General features: G+C 44.8%; 1 protein-coding gene across 2 annotated transcripts; it reads right to left on the bottom strand.

The window, feature by feature from the left end:
- Nucleotides 1-25,171, bottom strand: nicn1 (nicolin 1). Of its 2 annotated transcripts, none has more exons than XM_085407704.1 (8): nucleotides 24,781-25,171; nucleotides 24,309-24,508; nucleotides 23,796-23,945; nucleotides 6,074-6,253; nucleotides 3,626-3,739; nucleotides 2,175-2,243; nucleotides 793-897; nucleotides 1-303 (listed from the first exon to the last, which is right to left on the bottom strand). In XM_085407704.1, the coding sequence occupies exons 3-8, from the start codon at nucleotides 23,940-23,942 to the stop codon at nucleotides 262-264; spliced, it is 657 nt and encodes a 218-aa protein (XP_085263830.1). In that variant the 5' UTR covers nucleotides 23,943-23,945; nucleotides 24,309-24,508; nucleotides 24,781-25,171; the 3' UTR covers nucleotides 1-261. The 2 variants fall into 2 exon arrangements, with proteins under 2 accessions (XP_085263830.1, XP_085263829.1); XM_085407703.1 differs by lacking the exon at nucleotides 24,781-25,171 and adding an exon at nucleotides 24,662-24,766.
- Between the last annotated feature and the right edge of the window lie 744 nt (nucleotides 25,172-25,915).

The following is a 25,915-nucleotide window of genomic DNA, read 5'->3' as shown; positions in this document are numbered from 1 at the left end:
GTGTTACTTTATTTTTTTATTAGTGAATGAGTCTTTAATACAGGTACTTGAAGGACGCGCAGGTCTTCTCAGTTTAATAAATACACATTACAGCGAAGACTGAAACTCTGTGACAGCATCGCATCAGGACAGGAAATGACCTCAGCGTGACGAGCAGAGATGAGACGTCCTGTCTTTGTCAGCACTTTCTCTTCATGCTGTTACAGCACACACACACACACACACACACACACACACACACACACACACACACCAACTTCTTTATGTCAGGGAGAGCAGGCTGATATCGTAGCATCCATCCACCTGCAGCACAGAGAACCACCATCATCACTCTGCTCTCATTTCTAATGACACACACATGCTCACACACACACACACATGCTCACACACACACGCTCACGCGCACACACACACACACACGCACACACACACGCACACGCGCACACACACACACACACGCACACACGCACACACACACGCACACACACACACACACGCACACACACACGCACACACGCACACACGCGCACACACACATGCTCACGCACACACACACACACACGCTCACGCACACACGCACACACACACACACACGCACACACACACACACACACACACGCACACAGCACACGTGCCTTCACAAAAATGTCATTTCAGATCATTTGATAAACTAAAATGTTCATCATCTCTGAGAACATGAAAAACGAGCTAACGGCCAAATGTTATTACATCACCTCCATCATGAACACACTCATTACAGGACAGATGAGGCTGACTGTGTGTTTCACTCACATCGAACCGTCCGATGGATGCTGTCGTCTGATTGGTCTGCATCACCTCAGTCAGAGCCCACATCTGCTGGATGCTGGAGGATACGGTCTGCGGGTCAGGGAGGCCCTGAGGGACACACGGGGACACAATCATGCTCCTTCCTGGATCATAGTTAACATTTGAAGCTGAAGCTCTGAATTAAATCAATTAATAGAAATCAGAACTCACGTACTCAGTCACATGACCAAACAAAAAACCCTGACCACACGAGCATCTGAGACGCCAAAAGCCCATGTCATCAGGAAGTAAACGCACTCGCTGGCGTCTCTTTAACCTGCTGGTAATCAGACCGCCTCACAGCGCCACGAGCTGGCGTGCGTCACTGATGAGCACCAAATGCTCTGCTACGGACGTCGGTGATGCGAACTCAATTCAGTTTGATTTATATAACACCAAATCACAGCTACAGCGGCCTCAGTGTGCTTTATATTGTACAGTAGACCTACAATAACACAGACAGAGAAACCCCAACAATCATATGACCTCCTATGAACAAGCACTTTGGTGACAGTGGGAAGGAAAAACTCCCTTTGAACAGGAAGAAACCTCCGGCAGAACCAGGCTCAGGGAGGGGCGGGGCCATCTGTTAGACGTGTTTCTGCTGGTTAAGCTGAAGCCGCCAGACTGCGCTGACAGAGGCGGTGATGTTATTTTCCACAGTCACACGAGCGTCTGGGCTTGGAGATGAGGCGAGGAGTGAGGCAGAGCTGGTTCAGCAATCAGATCAGTATCCTCTGCCTCTGCTTGAAGGAGGCCGAGGACACAGTTTCATATCTCATCTGGCCCGGGAGCTGGAAACCATCGCCATGGGAAAGGACGGCTTATCTGCAGCCACCGTGACCTGACTCTGGATCAGCAGGAGCAGCTGGACCTGCCGGTTTACTGCTGCCTCCATCGGTTAGTTTGTTTCTTCAACAGCAATAAAAAGCTCTGCTCCTGACTCACAGTTAAAAACGTGTCACAGAGGTAACCTGTAAGTGAGCTTAGAGGCTATGAGAGCCTGAGGTCAGCCAGAACTCGTTGATCCTTCCTCCTGTTCCAACTAAACTAAACTCTTTGTTCAGCTGGATTTGCTTTTTGCCTTTTTAATAGTTTGTTTTTCCGGAGTCACAGACAAAAAGTAAGAAAAGCTTCTTTCATTTGGAAGCTTATCAAAAACAAATCAGAGCCCAGAGGAAGACGAGCTGCAGAATAATAAAACCCTCATTTGCGTTTCAGCCCTGAAGAAGCTGAAATTGAATTTAAGTATGAAAACTGAGAAATGAGCTAATAAAATATGCAGCAAACTCCCATCAGGCTCTCAAAGCTCGGCGCCCTCGTGTAGACAGAAACACGGTGCGTACCTCCAGATCGGGGTGCTGGTCAGTGAGGGTCAGGTCAGACAGCCAATCAGAAACCTCCTTCTCTGGGTCCTGGAACGAGGAAGAGCGTTTGTTAAACTCTGCAGTCGAGTTTCTGTTACTTTGTTGTTCAGTTGGATCTCTGCTTCAGTTCTCACTCTGGCTCCACCTGCTGGTGGTTCAACAGCAAACCCCAACACCCCCCCACCGATCCAACCCACAGCTGCAGGAACCACTGCGGTTTATTTCTGATTCTGACGTCAGTTCAATCCTCAGCACGTGGCCCGTGCAATACAGTGCATGACTTTTTCACCAGAATCACCACGGCAACTAACATATCACCTATGTTCAGGGTGCCGTTAAAATCAGCCGGATGCAATTATTTACAGCATGTTGGGTGGTTTTACCTGTGGAAGGTAAACCAGGTAAACTTTGCTAAACCCACAGAATGAAGCTCCAGCTCTGTGTGTTTAACCCGGGCTTTAGAAAACGTCTCAAAGTCGCTCTGCTTGATGCTGATCTGCTGCTGAGTCTCGTCACACTGCTGGAAACACGCAGCACACACCAAGAACACCTGATCAGCCAATCACATTCATTCACTGTGATCTGCACCTGTCCTTCCTGTGGGACCAGAAGCTTTAATGTTTAAATGGACCCAGTTTAAAGTGTCTCAGCTCTAATGTGCAGCCGTCACCTCAGAACCAAACAGCAGCACTGAGCGCGCTCAGAGACAAAATCATTCATTTACCGCTCTGTGCCAGAAATCACCAGATTAACCTGCATCTTCATCATTTGTCTGATGTACTGTTAGATTTTTATGTTCTTGATAGATTTTATCACCATTTATCATCTAATAACGTCTCTGACCGGAGCAGCTGACACTCGCAGGGATCGTTTATTAGCATGTGAGCACCCTCAGAGCCTGAGGAGGAGGCTACGTGTATAAGCTGTGAGGTGTTCCAGTTCAAATCACGATAGAAGGGCTGGCACCACTGCTCCACCTTCTCACACATTTCCTTAAATGTGGTCCACTGACTGCTGCGAATCAGTGGAGTTCAAACTGGTTTAAACCTTCTGGGAGAGCCAGAAAAAGGCCCTGTGAGCGCAGCTGCTCAGCAGACACAGTGTAAACACAGAGAAGCATTTAGCAGCTAAAGAGTGCCAGGCGGGGTCAACAAAACATCCTCCACCTCAACTTCAAATATCGCCCATCTGCCCGTGCTGTGAGGAGTTACTGAAACTTTGACTCTCCTCCCTCTCCTGCACAGTCATGGTGTTGTGATGCTGGGTTGGACTGGAAGAAGCACTGACGTTTCCCTTCAAAGTGACAGCGTGCTGATGTTACCTGAGGGCCTGAGTTATATGCTCTCTCACTGAGTCTGTGATTAATGTCACTTTACCTTCCTGCACTCCTGACTCCGCTGCACGTTAATGACAACATTAGACAAACTCACCGGCTCCGTGTGAGGAAATATTTTAATGTCTTCAAGGCTGAAGGTTAACCAGGCCAAGGACGGCTGCCTCAGGATCAGCCGCGCACACACCACGTGATCCGGCTCCACCTGCATCTGAGGCACGAACGACAGCAGAGGAAAACCGGCTCATCAGAATACATGATCCACTCATCCATCCACCCATCATCCATCCACCCACCCAAGGGTGTGGCCGCCTCCCATCCGTGGCCACTGGTATAACACAAAATACAAAAACATGGACCAAAGTTGTTGAAGAACCAGAAGCTGCTGTGATTCTGATCAGAACGTTTTCGCCAACATTTCTTCAAATCATTCGAGTCCTTTGAGTCCCGACGAGGTGCAAAAATCAGTGCAGCAACAGAACACAATGAATCTCCCTCAAGGCTAAATGTGACGAACACTAAACCCATAAGAAGTGACTGAACATAATTTATGCTATCACAGTTACCGTTTAAACTCATCAGCCTCGCAGTGCCGACTGAAGTAAACAAAAATGAAATCTCCATTCACCACCTGGCTCTATTTGCATGGAGAATAAACAGAGGAAATGAAGAATAAGTCACTGTGTGTTGTCTCCAAACTTACAAACTTATTGTGAGTTTCTCAGGGAGCCGGCTGGCTCGACGCCACCGCAGCTGAGAGGGAAAACAAACTGGAGCCGGCTGTGGTGGTTTTTATGCCCAGCGGGATGCATCGATCTACAGATCTGACGATTGCGGTTAATCCTCCTGTCATTAGCAGAGGCACAGCAGCTCGGTCTGGCAGCACAACAGGCGGCACGGTTTTCTCAACTTCTGCCATCAGAAGCGAGGAGGCAGAGCGGCTAACGAGACGCTGCTCTGCGGCCCGTTTCCTCTCGTTTCTTTACAGAGCTGCTCCCAAACTTTGACCTGCAGGGCCTTTCTAAACCTCTGGTGGGTTGTCACACTGCTTTGTGTAGGGCCACTACCTGTAATACTGCAGGTAACACCTGATCACACCTGGCGTGATTAGTTGGAGAAACATTGTTGCCCCTTTGGTCTCAAACACATCTGGTATAATTCAGACATGTGATATCAGCTTCTCATATATTTTGACTTCCTGTCCTGCAGCTGGCTGAAAGCTTCATTTCTGCTGGCTGAGTCATCACGGTCACTGATCTTTATATCAAAGGGTCAGCGTTAGTGTTTTGGCTAATGCCAAGCTGGTTTCTGGTACTAGATGAGACCATGTTTAGATGAGAGGGTAATATGTAGAGTCTAGGGAGACCGACTCTCGGCTGGAGCCTCTGCTGGACGGTAGAGGAACTGCAGGTTCAGTGATGATGTTTTTCCTGATGTGAGTTTTGTTATGAGCTGAGAATTGTCTTACGTCTAAAACTGTGGAGGACAATGATACATTTTAAACACACACCGTTATCATGTTTACATCCAGGGAGATGTTTGTTGCACAGAGAGCAGGAGAACCAGTCAGTGACGTCCATGTTTCAGAGGTGGAGTAAGAAACCATCCTTTGTCACTAAGAGCCTGACGCTGTTCATCACACTTCCTCACAACAACAGTATCTGAACCCAAACAACCATATTAACCCTGAACAGAGTGTGGAAGGTAGAGTAAAAAATCCTGCAGGAAAACGAAACAAGCGCATAGACAGAGATCAATATGAGCTGTGAGCCTCCAGCCTCCTGCACTGCAGAATTTCAGCTCGCTGAAAACAGACCTCAGCAGCAGATGTCTCAGTTTCTCCTGGTGTCATAAGTGCAGCAGTTTCTTTTAACTAATGGAGGTCATTCCTTAATTATTTAACAATGACCTTGGGTTGAGTTTAAAAAAAGGTCTGATATAAAAGAAAACTACTTTTGATGTCAAGGTTCCTCCTCAGCACGCCTGCAGCGTTAAAGGTCATCACAACAGGTGTGGCTCTTTGATGCACCGACAGCGTGAGGACAGGTTACTCTGTTGTCAGTCATCATGTCCAAACTAAGCACAAACTGTCTAAAAACGAATGCAACATTATAAAAAACTAAAAACAAGTTGAATGAAAAATAGCACGTGACCTGCAGCGTTCCCTCACATCCTCATATACGACCTGCTGGGAAGGTTTGACTGAGAGATCAGATCAGTAGGAAACAACCGGTTTATGCATTTTAAGATAAAAAAGAAATGCCTTTTAAATTGTTTATGATGACATGATGCCAGAATGATTTCCAAGCTACATTCAGGTTTGAAATGAGTAACGTTTGAACTCAGAGGAAACGACGTGTTTCTGTACAACAAACTTATCAGATGCTAAACAGGAAACACTGATCATCAAGTGTTGTGAAAAGTTCAGGTTTTAATCTTCAGCAGTTTTGCGTTTCTGCAGTCGAATATGTTTATGGCTGCTTTGTCGTTAAACCGTAGCAGTGACTGAAAAGCCAGATTTAAGGTGAGAAGAGGTGAAGCCCACCTGCGTCCGGTGAATGGTGTAGTAGTCCTGGGAGCCCCCCTCAGTGTGGGGGTTGTCCATCAGGGGCAGGTCTCTCACGGCCGTGCACCACTTGGCGGGGGCCTCCTGCTCGGGGTTCCTCCTCAGCAGGCGCACCGTCACGTAGGCTGTGTAGTAGTTCTTAAAGGTGACCTCCTCGATCTGGAAGAAACGCAGTGATGCAGGAGAAACATCAGCTCCCAGCACAGCTCGGATATTTTAGATATTTAATTTCTATTTAAAAAAGACTGAAAACCAGAACTAATGACAGCAGATGTGTTGGATTCAGCACGAATATCAGAAAAAATCTGCAGAAATTTGACCTCCTCAGGGCTCGAGATCACTTTAATGGGAAATATTATTTAATAAGGGCTTCCTTTTAATCTGTGAGTGCATATATGTAAAAACCTTCCACACAGAGAGACGCTAAACTCCAGAAGCACTCCTCATTAAATACTCTCAACTTTTCCCTTCAGCCTCCGCGGCTCGCCTCAGCTTGTCCTTCAGGTCTTCTAGTCACAGTCACGAGAACAAAAGCTTTGGATGTTAGCTTTATCTGATGTTATAATCTGATTAAAAGAAACATTAAATTGTGACTTGATTTGTATTTTGCATTTCTGACTGGAACACAGGGCTGCTGACAGGAATAAAAGAAAGTTCCTTGGTGATGTGCTGGATGAAGTGAAACTTCATTAAACCACGCTGGGCCTGGAAGGGAAATGCCTCCCATCCATTCTGGGTCTTAACCTATTATCTAAGAAACGCTGTATCTGCCAAATCTCTGCATTAAGGCCTAAACGGAGCGCACAGCTCGCTGCTGAAAACTCCTTTGTGCATTAGTGGCTCCAGGCAGACGCCTTTGAAGCTCGCAGCTTTGAGCTAATGAGGAGTCACTCTGCATTAAAGACGACTTTAAATTAGGACTAAATGCTGAAAAGTGGGTCAGCACCCAAAATGTTTGAAGTCGCTCCCAAGACAGGAGCACAGCTCTCTATTTAAACAAATGCTGTGAGTGCGTGCGCTGCTGCTGAGAGGCCCAGATGGAGGGATGTTCTGCTGCTTTCAGGTTTTTAACTTTGCTCTGGGGGCAAAAGACAACAAACAGAACTTTAGTGACGTCTTTCTCCAGCAGCAGAAAATTCACTTCCAATAACGAACACAAACAAAGTCAGGCTGCACGTAATAATTACTGTTACTGAATATCTTATTGTGAAATCGTGTCATTATTTTGTCTAAGACATGTGAACAAACAGTAAAAAGTATCTAAGAGTGTCTGGATGCATGTTCAGTAATGCAGGTGATGTGAGAAAGTCGATTGTGTCGGCCTGGACGCAGCGTTTTCTCAGGCCTTATAAACCGTACAGCTGCGTAACAGCCGACACCAACACCACTGACTAACAGTGAGGCGAGATCTGCTTCATGACTGTTAATGTGCAAAACTGCAAATCACTCAACTGAGATTGATGGGGGACATTTTACAGTCAACGTGAACAATAAACAGCCACGGATCAGTATTTAAGGTGTGACTCATCATCCACTGGAGCACCAACGGAGAGAAAGACAACTGCTGCCTAAGCAAAAGCCCTTTAACAGGCATAACTTACAAAATAAAAGCCTTCTGTTGTGTGTTTTCATTATTTTTATAGATTAATTATTAGCTTCTCTGTCTGCAGCTTTTCTTTTACCTACAAAAACATCCTTCAGCTCCACTGTGTGTCAGCGCATCAACATCCTTCTTGTTCTGGCTGTTGATTGGTTCTTTGATTGGAGCCGGAGACAGACACCTACTATTATGATCATCATGACTCAATTCAATTTTATTTATATAGCGCCAAATCACAACAAAAGTCGCCTCAAGGCGCTTCATAGATACAGAGAAAAACCCAACAATCATATGACCCCCTGTGAGCAGCACTTTGGCGACAGTGGGAAGGAAAAACTCCCTTTTAACAGGAAGAAACCTCCAGCAGAACCAGGCTCAGGGAGGGGCGGGGCCATCTGCTGTGATTGGTTGGGGTGAGAGAAGGAAGACAGGATGAAGACATGCTGTGGAAGAGAGACAGAGATTAATAACAGATATGATTCAATGCAGAGAGGTCTGTTAACACATAGTGAGTGAAGAAGGTGACTGGAAAGGAAAAACTCAATGCATCATGGGAATCCCCCGGCAGCCTACGTCTATTGCAGCATAACTAAGGGAGGATTCAGGGTCACCTGGTCCAGCCCTAACTATATGCTTTAGCAAAAAGGAAAGTTTGAAGCCTAATCTTGGAAGTAGAGATAGTGTCTGTCTCCTGAATCCAAACTGGAAGCTGGTTCCACAGAAGAGGGGCCTGAAAACTGAAGGCTCTGCCTCCCATTCTACTTTTAAATACTCTAGGAACAACAAGTAGGCCTGCAGAGCGAGAGCCAAGTGCTCTAATAGGGTGATATGGTACTACAAGGTCATTAAGATAAGATGGGGCCTGATTATTTAAGACCTTGTATGTGAGGAGCAGGATTTTGAATTCTGGATTTAACAGGAAGCCAAAACAGGAGAAATATGCTCTCTCTTTCTAGTCCCTGTCAGGACTCTTGCTGCAGCATTTTGGATTAGCTGAAGGCTTTTCAGGGAGTTTTTAGGACTTCCTGATGTGACCAGCGCCGTGGCGGCGACTCCTAATCGCGGACGCGTGGCTAGGCTTTTTGCTCGGTTGGATTGCCGGGGGAGGTCGAGCACCCCGAAGAATCGAAGTGATCGACGGAGATCGCTTTCTTTACTGCGCCAGATTGATTGAGAAGGTCAGACCTGGCTGCATCCTATCTAAACGTTGGGCACACTGAGCTTTAAGTAAAGCCAAAAGCGTGATCTGTGAGGTGTCACGTGGCCGGTGGAGCTCCGTGTTTTCCTGGCGGGGAAGTAGTTTTAAAAGTAATTAGAATTTAGTAATTTGACCGTTTTTCAAGGCGGCGTACTTGAGACGTGTAATTGATCAGCAAGAGCTAGGCTCTGGGCTGAAAGATGCTTCTAAATTAGTGGAAAAATTTAGGAACACCAGCAGAGAAATAGAGAAGAGAAGTTGTTCTGGCATATGGTGTTTTCTTAGGAATTCGAGCGCTATCGGGAGGGCGTTCCCGAGGTGTGTATTGACCAGCAAGGCTAGGCCTGGGCTATAGGTGCTTTTAAATTAGTCAAAAAAGTTAGGTGTAACCTCTTCTAGCATATGACGTCTATGCGGGCCCGTGTGTATATTGTATATAAATTACCCGTGTGTGTGTGTGCATTTAAAAGTGTAAATTGTATAAACTGTCTTGTGTTGTTGAATTTCTTCTGTGTGGATCCAGAGTGTGAAAAAAACGAAAACGCCTTTCTCTTCTCTCGCTGTTAGAGAAGAGGAGAGTGTGTGTGTGTATTTCTCCTTAGGAGAAAGGAGGGGTTGTGTGGTGCTGCGCAGTAGCGGGCACACGCGCGACTACGAGCCGAGTGCTGTGTGTGTGTGACTTTCTGCATGACAGAAGAGGAAGGAGAAGTAGGTCAGTTGATTTTCTGTGAAATAATAATAGTCAAGAAAAAGGGAAAACAATAAAGTGTGGAAGTGTGAGTGAGATATTGTCTCTGACTGGGGAAGCAGTGAGAGTAGAGGTCACCTTATTCCCCTGCTGGACACAAGAGAGAACATGATTTGGAGTGTTGTGGAGGAAAATGATTAGTAATAACATCAAGCAGTTTTTGTGTTTGCAGTCAAGAACATATGAAATTTTTACTTGTGGGGTTTAAAGTTAGTAAAGAGTTAAATCTACCCTCCTCAAGACTAGGAGTGAGTGATAAATACGGGAAATGAAGCAGGATTTATAAGGTCTTCAACTGATCCTTGGTTCAGTTCAATAATTTAGGCAGTTATGTTTATACAAATACTAAATGTATGTTTAGTGTCTTCATACAGGTGTTTTTTCTTAACCTGGAAACCTGAGTACGGCAGCAGAAGACAGGCCAAGCTTTGGCTAAAAATTCACGGCTGGACACCAGAGTTGTCCCTACCCCTCCCGGAAAAAAAAAAAAAAAAAAAAAAAAAAAAAGAGAGAATGAAGTTTTAGGCAGTTGCTGAACTGCTCTGGGTGCTGTGTCCCTGAATCTCACCAGTGTTAACCTCTGGCGGAAGACATGGAAAAAAGGAAAAGATGTTCCTGGTAAATGACTGAAACAAATAAAACCACACACAACCAGAGAAAGGTATGAGAAGTGTGAGGAACAGACACATGTGCGTGTTAGAGAAATGCCTCATTTGAGAAAAAGTTAAATTAACCCATATACAGACGCACCCATACATGCAATGAAGAAACAGCTTACATACATGTGCACGTACATGCAAGATTAAAGTAGCGACACTTAACATACACCTGTTTTTAAATGATATAGTTTATACATTACTGACAAATAAACTCTCTGGGTTGCAAGACAACAACTTAACGTTAAAAGACAAAGACACTGGTCTGATGATTAAGTGAGGATACGACAAATTTAGTGGTTAAATTGGGATATGTTTTTGTTGATTGTTTAAGACAAATGACTACTGAATGGGAGAAAATTCCTTTTTAGGTTTCTAAACAGGATCTTAAGAATTTTAACACGTACCTGTGTTGTCCTGTCAACTTGGGGGGTTATGAGTTGATTATATGGTGAGAAAAAACAAAAAGGGGGGAGAGGAGACCCGTTGTTTCTCCCCTCTCTGGATAACACAGCCAACACAACATCATTTTCCTGTTCGCCTGTTTTGTTTTGTTTTTGTTTTTTCTGAAAGCCGAAGCTGACCTGGACTCCTACCCTCCCCTCTACCATCGTTGCCCTCTCCGCGGCCATCTTTGACCCCTGAAGGCCACAGCAGCTGGACTCACAACAACAACTTGAGGATGTCAACAGTGCTGCAAAAAAGCGATCTCATGCAGCAGAGACGGAGAGCACTAAACCTAAAGCCCGTTCCACTACACGGGGGAAATTCCCAGACTGCGTCAGCTGACAGAGCTGTGACGAGACGCGCATTAAGCCCGGAAGAAAAGGGAGGGTGAGCAAAAGAATGCTGACCTCTGAGAAGAGCCGAACAGCAGAGCTGCAGAAGGCCGTGGAGCAAAGTAAGGACAACATAAACAGACTCCAATCTGACGCGGAAGGAAAAGACTCTGAGGTTTTTGCCCTCAGTAAGAGCTCAAGGCATCAGAGCAGAAATTGAGCATGGCTCCGGAGGAGCTGGCTGCTAATTGAACTCATCAGTCAGACTTGGAGTTTCACATACAGGACTTGTAATCAGGCGGAAGCTTGCTGGAGCAGGAGGTCGTCAGACTTGACGCAAAGCTCCAACAGCAGGAGCAAGCCCTGAAGGAGCTACAGAAGCAAAAGGGTCAAGTTACAAGGAGAAGATGCAGGCAGCTGCAACAACGGATGCAAACAGACCCAAAGAGGAGGGCAGGACCTCAGGGCATGCTTCAGGCCGCTGGTTTACCCAAACAACAGAGCAGGAAGGTGATGAATACAAACACACAAACACACACTTCTGCATCCGCCGACTTAGAATGAAGAGAAACACACACATGAACACTTATGCACTCGTTGAGTGAGTGAAAACTGATACACACCCATGCACCAAAATCAAAATGTTGATTCAATTCACTAAGAAGTGACACACAATGCTCCAGCTGCTGCAATGAAGAATGCTTTATTAACAAAGGCTCAATGCTGCACACAACAAATCCAAATACAGAATCTGTTACAATAATAAGCCCAGAGGGCATTTGTGTGGTTTGGGGAGCAGAGTCCAGAGCGGTTTGGTTATGAAAACGATGCCCGTGCGAGATATCTGGGGCTTAAGGCCTCGACTCAATTGTTTACTGTACACTAAAAAGAAAAGAAAACAGCCTGAGCAGTGGTGCAGAGTGAAAACGATGAATTAACAGTGTGAGTCTTATTTCAGAGCGCCACATCATTGTGATGGAGACTTAATAAAAGGAGGAACACACGGACAAAGAAGAAGAGAAAGGGGGGGGCAGCCCTTGAACACGATTGCCTGAGGTATTAAAGTTCTGTACTAAATTCTGGTTTCCAGTGTGAGAAAAGTCACGCAGTGCCAGTAGTAGAGCTAGGTTGAGTGATGATTCTAAATTACTGTAAGTAAATCATCGTACACCCGTTCAAGTTTCATGATAACGGGGATCTAGACTTTGTTGAACTCTAGGCAATTTGAACAGCTAAGATTTGAGTGACCAAGTAGCAGTTGAATAAAAGTCATTGAATAAGTGTTGAAATAAACAGGCAGAATTAAGAGAATTAAAACATTTCAAGAGCTCAAATTACTTAATATGGAAACGGTTCTATTTTGTTTCACGAACGCAAAACATATAGGTTTATGAATATGAAAAGGTTGAGGTGCTGTTGATTTGACTCTGTGTAGGTTTAGGTGGGTATTTTTATTGATGGGAGGAATATTCAGTGACAAGTCCTAAGACCCGGGCGTTGGTATTTTTGTTTTTGTTATCTTTTATTTTATTTTGTTTTATATTTTGGACAGTGCACTGATTTTTGTTTGTGAATCTTTTCTTTAAGCAGATCTGCACATCGGAAATTACAAGCGTTACACGTCGGCGAGAAAATTGTTGTAAGTGAGTTTCTCCGCATTGAAATTGGCTCTGGAGGAAACCACTTATGGGGACAATTAGAAAATGAGAGTCCCTGCCCAAAAAAGGATTCAGCGAGGTAATCCGATCTCAAGTTCTTCTTTTTCTTTTTGAAATGAGCTCATTTTGCTGAGGGCGGAAATCTAAATGCGGCGATGGTTTCCGCTATCAGCAAAGAAAGAAAAATGGATGAATGAATGAATGGATGAAAGACTGGAAATAAAACAAACGGACTGACTGGTAAAAGCTGACAAGACTTGACTACGACTTAAGGTTAACCTCCACCGAGATAGAACAAGAGGGTGGATGAATTTATGGGTGATTCTTTTTACAGGAAATCTTTTTATAGCACCTATGGGATGTGGATGGCTGACTACGGTCAATATGCTGCTAATGTTTGCTTTGCTTTGGTGAGAAGGGTGCAGTAGAAAACAGACAAGTGACATGAAAACAAGTAATAATAACAAATAACTAATTTGGGGACAGTTTAACCTAGAGCCCACTAACTGGCCATTAGGGGCTCTCTCTCTCTTGGAGTAATATTGCCCAAGTGTGAATAAAACAAATTGTGGCAATAAAAGTGATTTAATGATTGGAGAAACCTGAACATGATACTTGTCTGTTGTGCTGAATCTTTTATTACTCTTATGATTTGCAGGTGGTTGTAAATAAGCTGTTTACTTTAACAGGTTTGCTTTTTAGCTGAATTGCAAAATACAACTAGAACAATTAATTGAGACTAATTGAAACTAACCTGAAACTGAGGAGGTTCTATATAAGGAAGAACTAAAACAGGTATAAAGTGCATTTGATCTTTAATTGCAGGATTGTTGCTCATTATTGAAGTGTGCTCATAAAGGCAAAAGCTATATAGGGGGTCTATGATTTGGTCTGTGTTTTAATAATTTAGGTATGGCAAAATTAAAGGTTTTTAGACAATTTAGGGGACCAGTGAGAAGCATAATTAGATGATCAGAAACTGAGTACTACACTCAAGTTAGAATTAAGAATGCCCAATTTGTTTGAGGTCTGTTGTTCATTTTTATACACACATTGCAAATGTGCTTATAAGGAGCTGGCACTTAGTCTGTGAAGGTCAAAAGCTTCATCCGACAACGGATCGGATTGATATATTGGAGCTATTGACTTCACGTGCAGAGGGTTAAGTGCATGCACGCTTATGTGACACACTAATGTGTGGTCACATCAGGAGTAGTACTTGTTAAAAGAAAGAGAGACTTGTCACCGAAGTGAACCATGTGTAATGAGGTAGTTGCACCCCCCAGCCTCCGGGTGGCGCATTGTTCAGTGAGACAGAATAGCGAGGTCATAGGTCCTCCTCTCCAATATGGCAGAAGCGAGGCAAAGAGAAACTTCACCAGTCGTCTCTGTCTCATCATTTCCCTGTTTTGCAGGTTTGTAACCGGTAAAGCTATAGTAAAACGGTTGTAAAATATTGATAAGAAACATAGCTAAATGTGGGGGTATAAATCAGCGGGTAAACGCTGTTATTGGTTACGTTTTATGAAGTAGAAGGACTGAAAAAATGCCAAAGCCCAGCCAGCCGCGGGCGCCATTTTGGTTTCCTTTCGTCACTTATTTCGGGTCGTTTAGCTGAATAAGCTCCTTTTTGTGTCCTGATATTGTTAATCTGCTGTTGGCAGTGAAAAACGACTGTTTACTGGTTCTGAAAAGTGATTTTGAGAATGTTAAAGCTAAAGCTAAGCCTGTCGACATACACATGACTCTTTCATGTATTTGTGAGCCACTAAGCTAAATTGGTTTAAGACCAAGCACTGGTATGTTGGTTAAAACAATCAGAATACATAGGTATTTGGGTTAAGAGTTAAATCGAGGTAAAAATGTATTTGAACATGCATTTCATATTGTTTTGAATTGTCATTCAGAGAGAATAGCCGAGTAAATGATTTGAAGGTCACTACACGTGAAGTACTCTTGTTTCCCATGAAAAGATCGTGGTATTGCAGCTTGAACATACAGATGGTTTTATTGTTATTTCTGTTGTATATAGAGAATGGTGATGCTGCAAGTTAAAAATACATGTGATTGTATAAATAAATATGGCAGAAGCGAGGCAAAGAGAAACTTCACCAGTCGTCTCTGTCTCATCATTTCCCTGTTTTGCAGGAACATTTAATCTGTTTTACCGGCCCATACTCTGGGTCGGTTACAGATTCTTGGTGGCCCGTACGGGGATTGGTTCCACATCATCAATGGAGCTGATCCTCACACATCCATAAGACCTGCTGCGGAGCTGATGGCCCAAGGAGAGTTGGTGTAAAGCGGAGGAGCTGCTGTCCACTACAGAGGGAAGATCCAGTTTAGAATTACCCATCGCAGAGCAACGAGGAGGACATCATGGCTGACGGTGTAAGGAAGAGCCTGGTGTGGGACATCAGGAAGGGCCTTTTCGCACTGATGCCGGATCAGCTTTTTGAGATTGCTGCAAAGGTGGGTCCAGTACCAGGCAAGGATCTGTCAAAGCTGTCAAGTGATGATGCAGAAGGAAGCTTCGAGTACATCAACTCCTTCATCTACAGCGAGGCAATGTTAGGAGCTGAGGACAGTGGGATGGGGGAATTGTTAGCGCTAAAGGACATGGTAGATGAACTTCTGAATCCTACCAACAACCAGACCAGTGCCGTGGAGACAGATGTGGAAACACGGACGTCAGAGCATGCACCCCACCCTACCTCAGAGCCCAGCCAGTTCAATGCAGCTCAAGTAAACATGGATCAGTCTGACTCTAGCCTTAACATCCCACAAGAAGAACTCCTTAAAATGATTTCGGACTATGAGAAGGTTGGTAGGACATTGCAAGGTTTAGTAAAAACTCCTGCACTACAGCAAGCTCAACTCACCTCACAAAGTAATGTTAGACCTCCCCCAGGCCCTGTAGTTTCCCTCAAAGACCTACCTTATCTTCCGAGACGTGAGTTCAAGGTTCAGGGAGGCCAAGTAGGGGATCACATGTCAGACATCAGCTACAACAGTGTGTGTAGGCAGATAGAGGAGGGTCTAAAAGAGAATTTTACAGAATCTGAGATTGTTAGAGGGGTGTTAAAAATAATTAAACCAGGCAGTTTCAAGGACATGTTAGTTAATAAAGATGACATGACAGTTGCCGGGTTAAAAGGATTCCTGCAGTCCCATCTTGGAGAAAGGAGTAGTACAGAGCTGTTCCAGGAACTGATTTGTGCCAAACAGAGAGAAAATGAAACAACACAACAATTTCTCTACCGCATAATTGGCTTAAAACAAAGAGTTCTTTTTGAGTCCAAAAAGACTGATTCTGAGATTAAATATACCCCAGAAACAGTTCAAGGTGTCTTCTTGCACACAGTTTATCAGGGGATCGGACATAAGGACAATGATATTAGAAGAGAGCTGAAGCCCTTGCTGGCGAACCAGTCAGTGACAGATGAGATGATTCTGAAACATGCAATGAAAGTGACCAGTGAAGAATCTGAGCGTCACCGGAGATTAGGTTCCACACCCCGAGCAAAACAGTTCAGTGCTCATGTTGCCCATGTGGATGAGGGGAAAGTCAAACTAACAAAGAGAGAGGTTGCAGATCAAAAGTCAACAGCCGACACAGTAAAGCAACTGGAAGAGAAGATTGATGCACTCACTAGAGTAGTAGATTCACTCGCAGAAAAAATGAAGAAAGAGTCTTCTAGCAGTACAGCTAGACCAGCTGCAACAAAGACTGAGAGACTTTATGCATGTTCTACATGTTCACAGGTGGGCTCTAAAAATTGTAACCACTGCTTCTCGTGCGGCGAAGAGGGCCATAGAGCAATTGGCTGCCTCAAACGTCCAAAGCAGCCGGGAAACGAGGGCCGGTTGCTGCGGAGGGACCAGCTGTGACCGGGACAACATCGGAGTCCCACCTTGACACAGAGACTGAATCATGTGACAACACCAAAGTGCACCAAGCTAAACTCAAGAGACAGAAATCCAAGAAGAGCAAAAATGAGCCACTAAAAACCGCTGTAAGCAACAGAGAGCCAATAGTAAGACTAATAGGAAAAAAAGCAACAACAAAATGCCTTCTTAATGGGTTAACTGTGACCGCTCTTGTAGATACAGGGGCTCAGGTTAGCTTGATAGACCGAGCTTGGAAAAATAAATACATTCCAGATGTCAATGTTCGTCCGATAGCAGAGCTCATAGAGTTAACTGACTATGGGAAAGTGCCAAAGATTTATGCAGTTAATGGGGAATCTCTTCCATTTGATGGGTGGGTAATATTAACTGTAAATTTGCCAGGCAATGAAGACCCAGAACTTTCCATGAATGTGCCGTTTCTAATTAGCTCAGTGCCCTTAGACACACCACTCATAGGGTTCAATGTGGTGGAAGTGTTAATCCAGGGAAGCCCAGCACAGGCTGCTTCTAACTTAGCTAAGCTACTTGGGGGTGCACTGTCTATTCCAGTCGATGAAGCACAGGGAATGGTACATTTCATCCAGACACATCAGGAGAACACAGCTCAGGGGCGCTTGAGGGTGGGTTACAGAGACACAGTAATTCCTGCTGGCAGCACAACCTGGGTAAAGTGTAAAGTCCCACCACAGCTTGACCCAAGTGAACGTTTAGTCTTGTTTGAGCCTGAAGAGAGTTCTGTCCAGTTGCAGCAGTTAGGATTAGGAGAGGGACTCTTAGAGATCCAGCCCGGCAAACTACCTTATGTAGCTGTGCCTGTAGAAAACCACACTAGACATGACATTGTTCTAACAAGAAAGACTGCTATTGGTAGCGTCCAGGCAATTAAGAAGGTGATAGAGACAGATTCACCCATTGAAAACGACGCTAAAGTAGAGGCAACTACTGTTTGTCAGGCAGAGACAGGTTCCCCTAGAACTTTGTGGCAGCCACCAGTAGATCTAGGCCATCTTGAGAAACAGCAGCAAGACATTGTGGAAAAGATGTTATGGGAGGAGTCAGGCGCTTTCGCTAAAGATGCTCATGACATTGGTTGTATTCCTAGTTTGCACATGTCACTCAACCTCAAAGATGACGTCCCAGTGCAGAGGGCCTACTCCTCTGTCCCAAAGCCTTTGTTCTCCGAAGTGAAGGAGTACATTCAGGACCTCCTGGCCAAGGGGTGGATTGTTAAATCCAGGTCACCGTATGCTGCTCCAGTCGTCTGTGTCCGAAAAAAAGACGGCTCGTTACGCCTTTGTATAGACTACCGTCTGCTGAATCAGAAGACCATTCCGGATAAACACCCTCTTCCTCGGATCCAAGACCTGACCGACACTCTGGGGGGGCATTCATGGTTCAGTATCCTTGATCAGGGAAAGGCGTACCACCAGGGCTTCATGGCGGAGGGCTCACGCCACCTCACAGCCTTCGTCACCCCCTGGGGCCTTTATGAGTGGGTACGAATACCCTTCGGCCTCTCCAATGCACCTGCGGCTTTTCAAAGAAGCATGGAGGAGATGTTAGATTCGCTCAGGGACAATTGTTGTATCCCATACCTGGACGACATCTTATGCTATGCACCAACATTTGAAGAGCATGTTGAGGGTGTGAGACAAGTTTTAAGAGCACTCCAGAGGCACGGAGTAAAACTAAGACCCGAAAAATGCGAACTGTTTCGCAAAGAAGTAAGGTATGTTGGCCGCCTTGTATCTGCAGAAGGGGTAAGGATTGATCCAAAAGACTTAGAGGCCGTAGAATCCCTAAAAACTAAGACACCTCAAACAGTTGGTGATATAAGGCGTCTACTTGGCTTCTTAAGCTACTACAGAAGCTACGTCCAAGACTTTTCGAGGATTGCAAAACCTATCTATGAACTGTTAAAAGTAAAACCGGACATGCCAACCTTCCCATCGCGCCAACTGAAGACTAAAGGTCCCCAGTTGTCATCCAAGGCCCCCGTTGAATGGACTAGTGAACACCAGCATGTACTTGAACAGCTAATTACCATGCTTACGAGTCCCCCAGTTCTGGCCTACCCAGATTTTAACTCACCGTTCTGCCTCCACACAGATGCCTCAGAACAGGGCCTCGGTGCTGTTCTTTACCAGCGCCAGGATGGAAAATTACGGGTAATAGCGTATGGGTCCAGGACATTGTCACCAGCAGAAAAGAATTATTGTCTCCATAGCGGCAAGCTAGAATTTCTGGCACTTAAATGGGCAGTGTGTGAGCGTTTTAGAGACTATCTGTACTATGCTCCACACTTTACCGTCTATACAGATAATAATCCATTGACCTACGTTATGAGTACTGCCAAGCTTAATGCCGTGGGCCATCGCTGGGTCGGGGAACTGTCAGACTTTCACTTTGAGATCAAATACAGGCCTGGCCGGGCCAATGTTGATGCTGACACATTGTCCCGTCTCCCTCTTAACATTGACATGTATGTGGGTGAGTGCACTGAAGAGTTATCACCTGAGGTGGTCCAAGCAGCCTGGGGTGGAGCTAGAGCAGCTCGAGAAAGTGATGTTGCATGGATTGCTGCCCTAACTATCGCTGAAAATGCAGCCCGGGAGCCACATCCAGTTTTCCCTGCAATCGACCAAGATGAGCTAGCTCAAGCACAAAGAGAAGACAAAACGGTTGGAGAAATAATGAGGCTAAAGGAGAAAATGACAGTCTTAACAAATGACATCAGAAACACAGTGACTAAAACAACGAGGAAAATGTTGCAGGAGTGGGACAAATTACATTTCAAAAACGGACTGATGTATAGACAGACAGGTGAAAGGCAACAACTAATCCTCCCCGCAAAGTACAAAGAGACGGTGTTAAAGCACCTGCATGATAACATGGGACATATCGGCACAGAGAGAGTACTGGCACTGGTGAGAGAGAGGTTCTACTGGCCGTACATGAAACGGGACATAGAAAGCTATGTTACCAGGAAGTGCCGATGTATCATTAGCAAGAAGCCAACAACCCAGGTACGTGCTCCAATGGGCACCATCACATCCACCTCGCCTTTGGACCTGGTCTGCATCGACTATCTCCACCTGGAGCCCAGCCGGGGGGGATATGAATACATTCTTGTCGTCGTGGACCACTTCACCAGGTTTGCCCAGGCGTACCCCACCAAAAACAAGTCTGGGAAGACAGCAGCTGAGCGAATCTTTGGAGAGTTCATTCCGCGCTTTGGGTACCCAGCACGACTTCACCACGACCAAGGGCGCGAGTTTGAAAATGAACTTTTCAAGACACTGAGGGAGAAATCAGGTACTGGACACTCGAGAACATCCCCATATCATCCTCAAGGTAATCCTGCCGAGAGGTTTAACAGGACACTTTTACAAATGTTAAGGACGCTAGGCGAAAAAGAAAAGGGGAATTGGAAGGATCATTTGCCACACATAGTTCACGCTTACAACTGTACGCGCCATGAATCCACAGGTTTTTCCCCCCATTTTCTACTGTTTGGGCATCACCCGCGCCTTCCTGTAGACATTTTATTTGGTCTAGTTGGGGAGAAGCAGATAATGTCACACAAAAGCTACACAGACAGGTGGGCGAAAAGAATGACAGAAGCGTACAGGATAGCCAGTGAAAAAAGTAGGTTGTCTAGTATCAAAAACAAGTCTTTCTATGATAAAAAGCTGAGGGGTGTAGTGTTACAGCCTGGTGATAGGGTCCTCGTAAGGAACTGCAGTGAACGTGGGGGACCAGGGAAGCTGCGATCTTACTGGGAGAAAACCATTTATTTGGTTAAAGGGCAAATAGGTGATAATCCAGTTTATGCAGTCTATTCGGAGGGCAGTGATGGAAGTAAAACCAGGGTCCTACACCGTAACCTCCTATTACTGGTTAACGACCTCCCAGTTGAGGCTCCGCCTCCGAGATCTGAGCAGGCACCTAAGAAACCGATTAGACAGAGAGAAGCGGAGTTAAGTGAACAAAACAGACAGAAAAGCGATTCTAGTGACTCAGAATCTGATGAGGATGCAGGAGGGTACTGGTTTAGGTTCCCCAGAGAGGCTAGACATGTTGAAAGAGACGTCCATTATAGTCAATCTGGCGTACCCCCAACAAGCCAAAGCCCTGAGGACCAAAGGAACCGCTTCCAGTTACCAACTAGAGACAGTGAAAGAGAAAGAACCTCCAGCGAACATGAACAGACAGGAATAGACAGTCAGATGCCCCCTGTCCCTGAGGTACAGGCACAGCCAAATTGTCTGGAAGAAGGATGTGAAAGGTCCACTTTACCTGGCCAAGCGCTACCACAGATACCAGCAGGTGACCCACAGACTGAGTTAAGAAGGTCAGCCCGAGAAAGGAGACCTAGACAAGTGTTTACTTATGAGTCACTGGGAGAACCGGCTCTACAGCCACAGGCCATAGTATCTGCACTAGCTGCGCCATTCTTTCCATACCAGCCATGGACACTAACACCTTTTGTACCATTTAGCCCAGGGTTTGCATCTTGTGTGCCTTATCCAGCTGGGCCATATACTTACCCTGCACATATGCCATGTTGAGTATTTGACTGTATTACTTTTGGAAAATGGTTGTATTTTTGAATGTCAGGAGCCATTTCCATTTGTCAGGGAGCGTGTGACACACTAATGTGTGGTCACATCAGGAGTAGTACTTGTTAAAAGAAAGAGAGACTTGTCACCGAAGTGAACCATGTGTAATGAGGTAGTTGCACCCCCCAGCCTCCGGGTGGCGCATTGTTCAGTGAGACAGAATAGCGAGGTCATAGGTCCTCCTCTCCAATATGGCAGAAGCGAGGCAAAGAGAAACTTCACCAGTCGTCTCTGTCTCATCATTTCCCTGTTTTGCAGGTTTGTAACCGGTAAAGCTATAGTAAAACGGTTGTAAAATATTGATAAGAAACATAGCTAAATGTGGGGGTATAAATCAGCGGGTAAACGCTGTTATTGGTTACGTTTTATGAAGTAGAAGGACTGAAAAAATGCCAAAGCCCAGCCAGCCGCGGGCGCCATTTTGGTTTCCTTTCGTCACTTATTTCGGGTCGTTTAGCTGAATAAGCTCCTTTTTGTGTCCTGATATTGTTAATCTGCTGTTGGCAGTGAAAAACGACTGTTTACTGGTTCTGAAAAGTGATTTTGAGAATGTTAAAGCTAAAGCTAAGCCTGTCGACATACACATGACTCTTTCATGTATTTGTGAGCCACTAAGCTAAATTGGTTTAAGACCAAGCACTGGTATGTTGGTTAAAACAATCAGAATACATAGGTATTTGGGTTAAGAGTTAAATCGAGGTAAAAATGTATTTGAACATGCATTTCATATTGTTTTGAATTGTCATTCAGAGAGAATAGCCGAGTAAATGATTTGAAGGTCACTACACGTGAAGTACTCTTGTTTCCCATGAAAAGATCGTGGTATTGCAGCTTGAACATACAGATGGTTTTATTGTTATTTCTGTTGTATATAGAGAATGGTGATGCTGCAAGTTAAAAATACATGTGATTGTATAAATAAATATGGCAGAAGCGAGGCAAAGAGAAACTTCACCAGTCGTCTCTGTCTCATCATTTCCCTGTTTTGCAGGAACATTTAATCTGTTTTACCGGCCCATACTCTGGGTCGGTTACACTTACACACATAAGCATGGCATAGGATTGGAATAAACAAAGTCAACAACATTAGGTTAGGAGAGCCAGCGCAGGAGAGGTGTTGGCTTTCTGTCTCTTGCAGAGAAGGGAACAGACACCAGACGGGGACACGGAGATATGGGGACCCTTCACAGCAACTGGGGTCAAGTGTCATGGCCTTGGGGCTCCTTGAGAAGATGGATCCCATAACCACAGCGATAACCAGGAAGGGGTTGGCGAAAACTAGGAACACCAGAGACCAACGAGGTTCGAGAGGCTTTTGGCAAAAAGGGGGACACGGCGGTGACAACGGACAACAAACACACAGATCTTTGTTTGAAAGTGGGGCAGAATAATCCCCAGATCTGTGTAACGACTGAAGTCGAAGAAAGAAGATTCCGAGGGCGTTTCTTCACTCCAAGAGGAGGTGGTGAAGGGGCCTGAAGCGTGACAGGCTGAAACTCGAGTCTGAAGCTAAAAGAACAGCTGGGTTGTGGGAAAATTGGAAAACAACGGAGGTGTTGGGGTTGATAAGTGTCATAACGTGTTTGTTTGGTTTGGAGACAAATCCTGGTGTGAGTTGGGCTGGCAAGCCAGCCCAAAGAGGAGGAATGTGACCAGGAGATATTTTATTTTGTATTTTTATGATCACAGTTATAATTAGAAGTATCAATCATTAATCATTTACCATTGTGGAATCTGATGACAGTATAATCTTTGTTTTATATCTATGGTAATCTGAGTAAAGATTAATGTATGCAGGTTATCATCATTGTAATCAAGTCTCAAATGGTATCCACAGCATTGTATTCACCGTCCATAACTGGAGGGTCCAGCAGGACCTTGTTCTAATTCATTTGCAGGCCTACATCAGAACATGCACATAGAGAGTTATGTAAACACGCACGTTTACACTTATTTACACAGGGAGGTCATGTCAGGACATTCTCTAGTTGGACACACAGGCTCACAGAACTGCACAACATGACATGTCACACACTTGTTTTTCTCTAAAGTATCATCTGATGTTTGTATAAGGAGAACTTTGGACTATGGGGAGACTGTTATCATTTCCAGTAAGGTCTAACTGTGTGATGTCATCATGGGTTTATATAAGGATGGGGAACGGTCCACTCTTTGGAGATCTGTGGCTGTACGCTTGTCTTCCCATGCTTCTGTCTTAGAAGCATGTAATAAAATCACTATTTTTGTCACCTACACGGACTCGGCTGTTTTTCCTTCTTACCCAAACTGAACCAGACGCAACACTGATAATAATGAATTACAGTCGTCCAGCCTGGAAGTAATAAATGCATGAACTAGTTTTTCAGCGTCACTCTGAGACAGGATATTTCTAACTTTAGAGATGTTGCACAAATGGAAGAAAGCATAGAAGTTGATAAAGCCTCAGGAGGATGTCAGACAAAAAACATGGAGGATGCTGTAGGTAACTGATCATGTGAGGCACTCGGGGGCTCTCTGCGTTTGCTTACATTAACAGGCTTTCCAAACGGGAGGTTGACGTCGACGACACAGACACCGGAGTGAGCCGTGTCTGCTTTGGCATCTCCAATCTGCAGGTAGACCGGAGCTTTGACAGTGAAGTTCACAGGCTTGGTGTCGTCAGGGGTCCCGCTCATCGTCTGGAAGAACAAATGAGAGGTCTGAAGTGAGTGACCTGTCTGCCACACAAGGTGAGTTCCCGCTTCTGTTCTACAGCTGATCTGTGGTTTCTGAACGCTTCTTTACGCGCCGTACAGCTCGGACAAATAAAGCTAAACCTGGGCCTAGTCCTGCAGTCTAATGAAAGGATCAGGAGGACAGCTGTCAGTGCTGCAGCTGCAGATGTGCGCGCTCTGTCAGCACCACGGACAGCGACGGCACCGCCGCTGGATCCAGTTAGCACAGAGGCTAAAAGCTCCACAGCTAACCGACGGCCAAGCACTGTCGGTGATTTCAGGCTAAAACAAACCGAAGCGGAAAAGCTCCGCTGCTTCGGGGCTCACCTGTCCGTGTTTCAGAGGGCTCGCAGTCGGTGGAGGTCAGCAGAAAGATGAAGAAAAGGCCCAAATGAACCGCTGAAAGTCGCAGATGTCAACATGCTAAAGAGAATCAGTTTTGCTTCCTGGTTGTCACCATGGCGACCGGGGCAGTCTAAAAGGGCCAGCAGTATGTCAAAAAAATTGAAACCGTCCCGTCAATGGAGCTGAAACCAGAAAATATACGTTTTTGCTTGAAAAATTATGAAAACTTTTCATTACGTATCACAAAGGGTGGTGGGTGCCATGATATCAAACTTTCAAAGTAAAAGCTATTGGTTTCTTATAGAAAGACTCGTATACTTTAAAATATTTCATACTTTTCCAAATGTTAGTGACAAGAAGTCATCAGGACATTTCAAAAAGTGTCGTTCCTACCCCCCGCCCGCCATTACGCACTCCTCAGCATAAAAGCCTTTGGTTAGTTAGTGTAACTTACAAAATAAAATCCTTCTGTTGACCGGAAGAGTCTTAAAGGGCCAGCAGCCCTCTGAGCCGCAGCAGTCTCCTCACAGATGGAGCCTGTTGTTCAGTTTATAATAATGTGCAGGGGCAGAACGAAGGCGAGTGTGGGCCCCTTAAAAAGTCCCCCCAATCATAAAGAAGTTTAACTGAGGTCCTCCCACTGTTTTCATGACAGCTTGGCAGATCACATCCAGCTTGCCTATGATCTCTTTTTATTAAATCAAATCATTCTACACCTAACACTTTAAAAAAGAGAAAAAAGAAAGAAATACAAAGAAACAAATAAGAAAACCATAAAAAAAAAAATTTGAGTCTCCAGTTCTGGTCAGTCTGTGTGATTATAGCCCCGGTTTCCTGCTCTTCCTCTTCTGCTGAAGTTAAAAAAAAAGAAAAGAAAGAGAAAAGAAAGAAAGAAGCTCATCTGCTTCAGGGATGAACTGAGCGCTTCTGCATTCTTTGGTCGTAAGAATGCAGAAGTTCCTGTTGTCTTTACATCACTAAAAGCAGTCTGTCCATCCTCCTCTGACCTCTGATGTCAACAAGACATTTCCTCCCAGAGAACTCCTGCACACTGGATAGACATGAGAGATGTTTGAGCTTCAGCAGGTCACCATGACCACACCTCCAAGTCTGAAACAGTGGGTTGCTGACATGTTATTGGCTGATTATATAGTTGTTAAAATGAGCAGTTGAACAGGTGTACCTAATAATGTTGCAGGTGTGTACATCATAATCCTGTATAGAAACATGCCTGTACTTATTTACAGACACCTACCACAGGGCCTGTCCTGTGCCACAGTCCAGTTTACAGCAGTGAAAATGTGCCACCGTTCTTTCCTTTCATCCTGTGTGAATGTGACGCAATATTTGGAAGAATTTTTGGTTGTTTGTTGATTGATTTTAATGTATTTTGAATGCATTTAGTTTGCATTGTTGGTCCCGAGACACTGCGCTGTGACTGCTGCAGCACTGATTTAGTAAAACTCGTGTTTCTTTATTTGATTTTGCTTTGCTAAGACGAGTGTTTATATATGCCGCCATGGGGATCAAATAATAATATTGACCTTAAATTCTTTTTTTTCCTAACAAACCAATGCTTTCCCAAATAA

The sequence above is a fragment of the Rhamphochromis longiceps genome, linkage group LG5 (assembly GCF_057381845.1).
Source record: "Rhamphochromis longiceps isolate RC_006_pf linkage group LG5, R_longiceps_female_GT1.1, whole genome shotgun sequence".
In the NCBI taxonomy this organism is placed as follows: Eukaryota; Metazoa; Chordata; class Actinopteri; order Cichliformes; family Cichlidae; genus Rhamphochromis; species Rhamphochromis longiceps.
The sequence above is the reverse complement of the archived record's forward strand: the minus strand, read 5'-3'. Positions and strand labels throughout refer to the sequence as shown.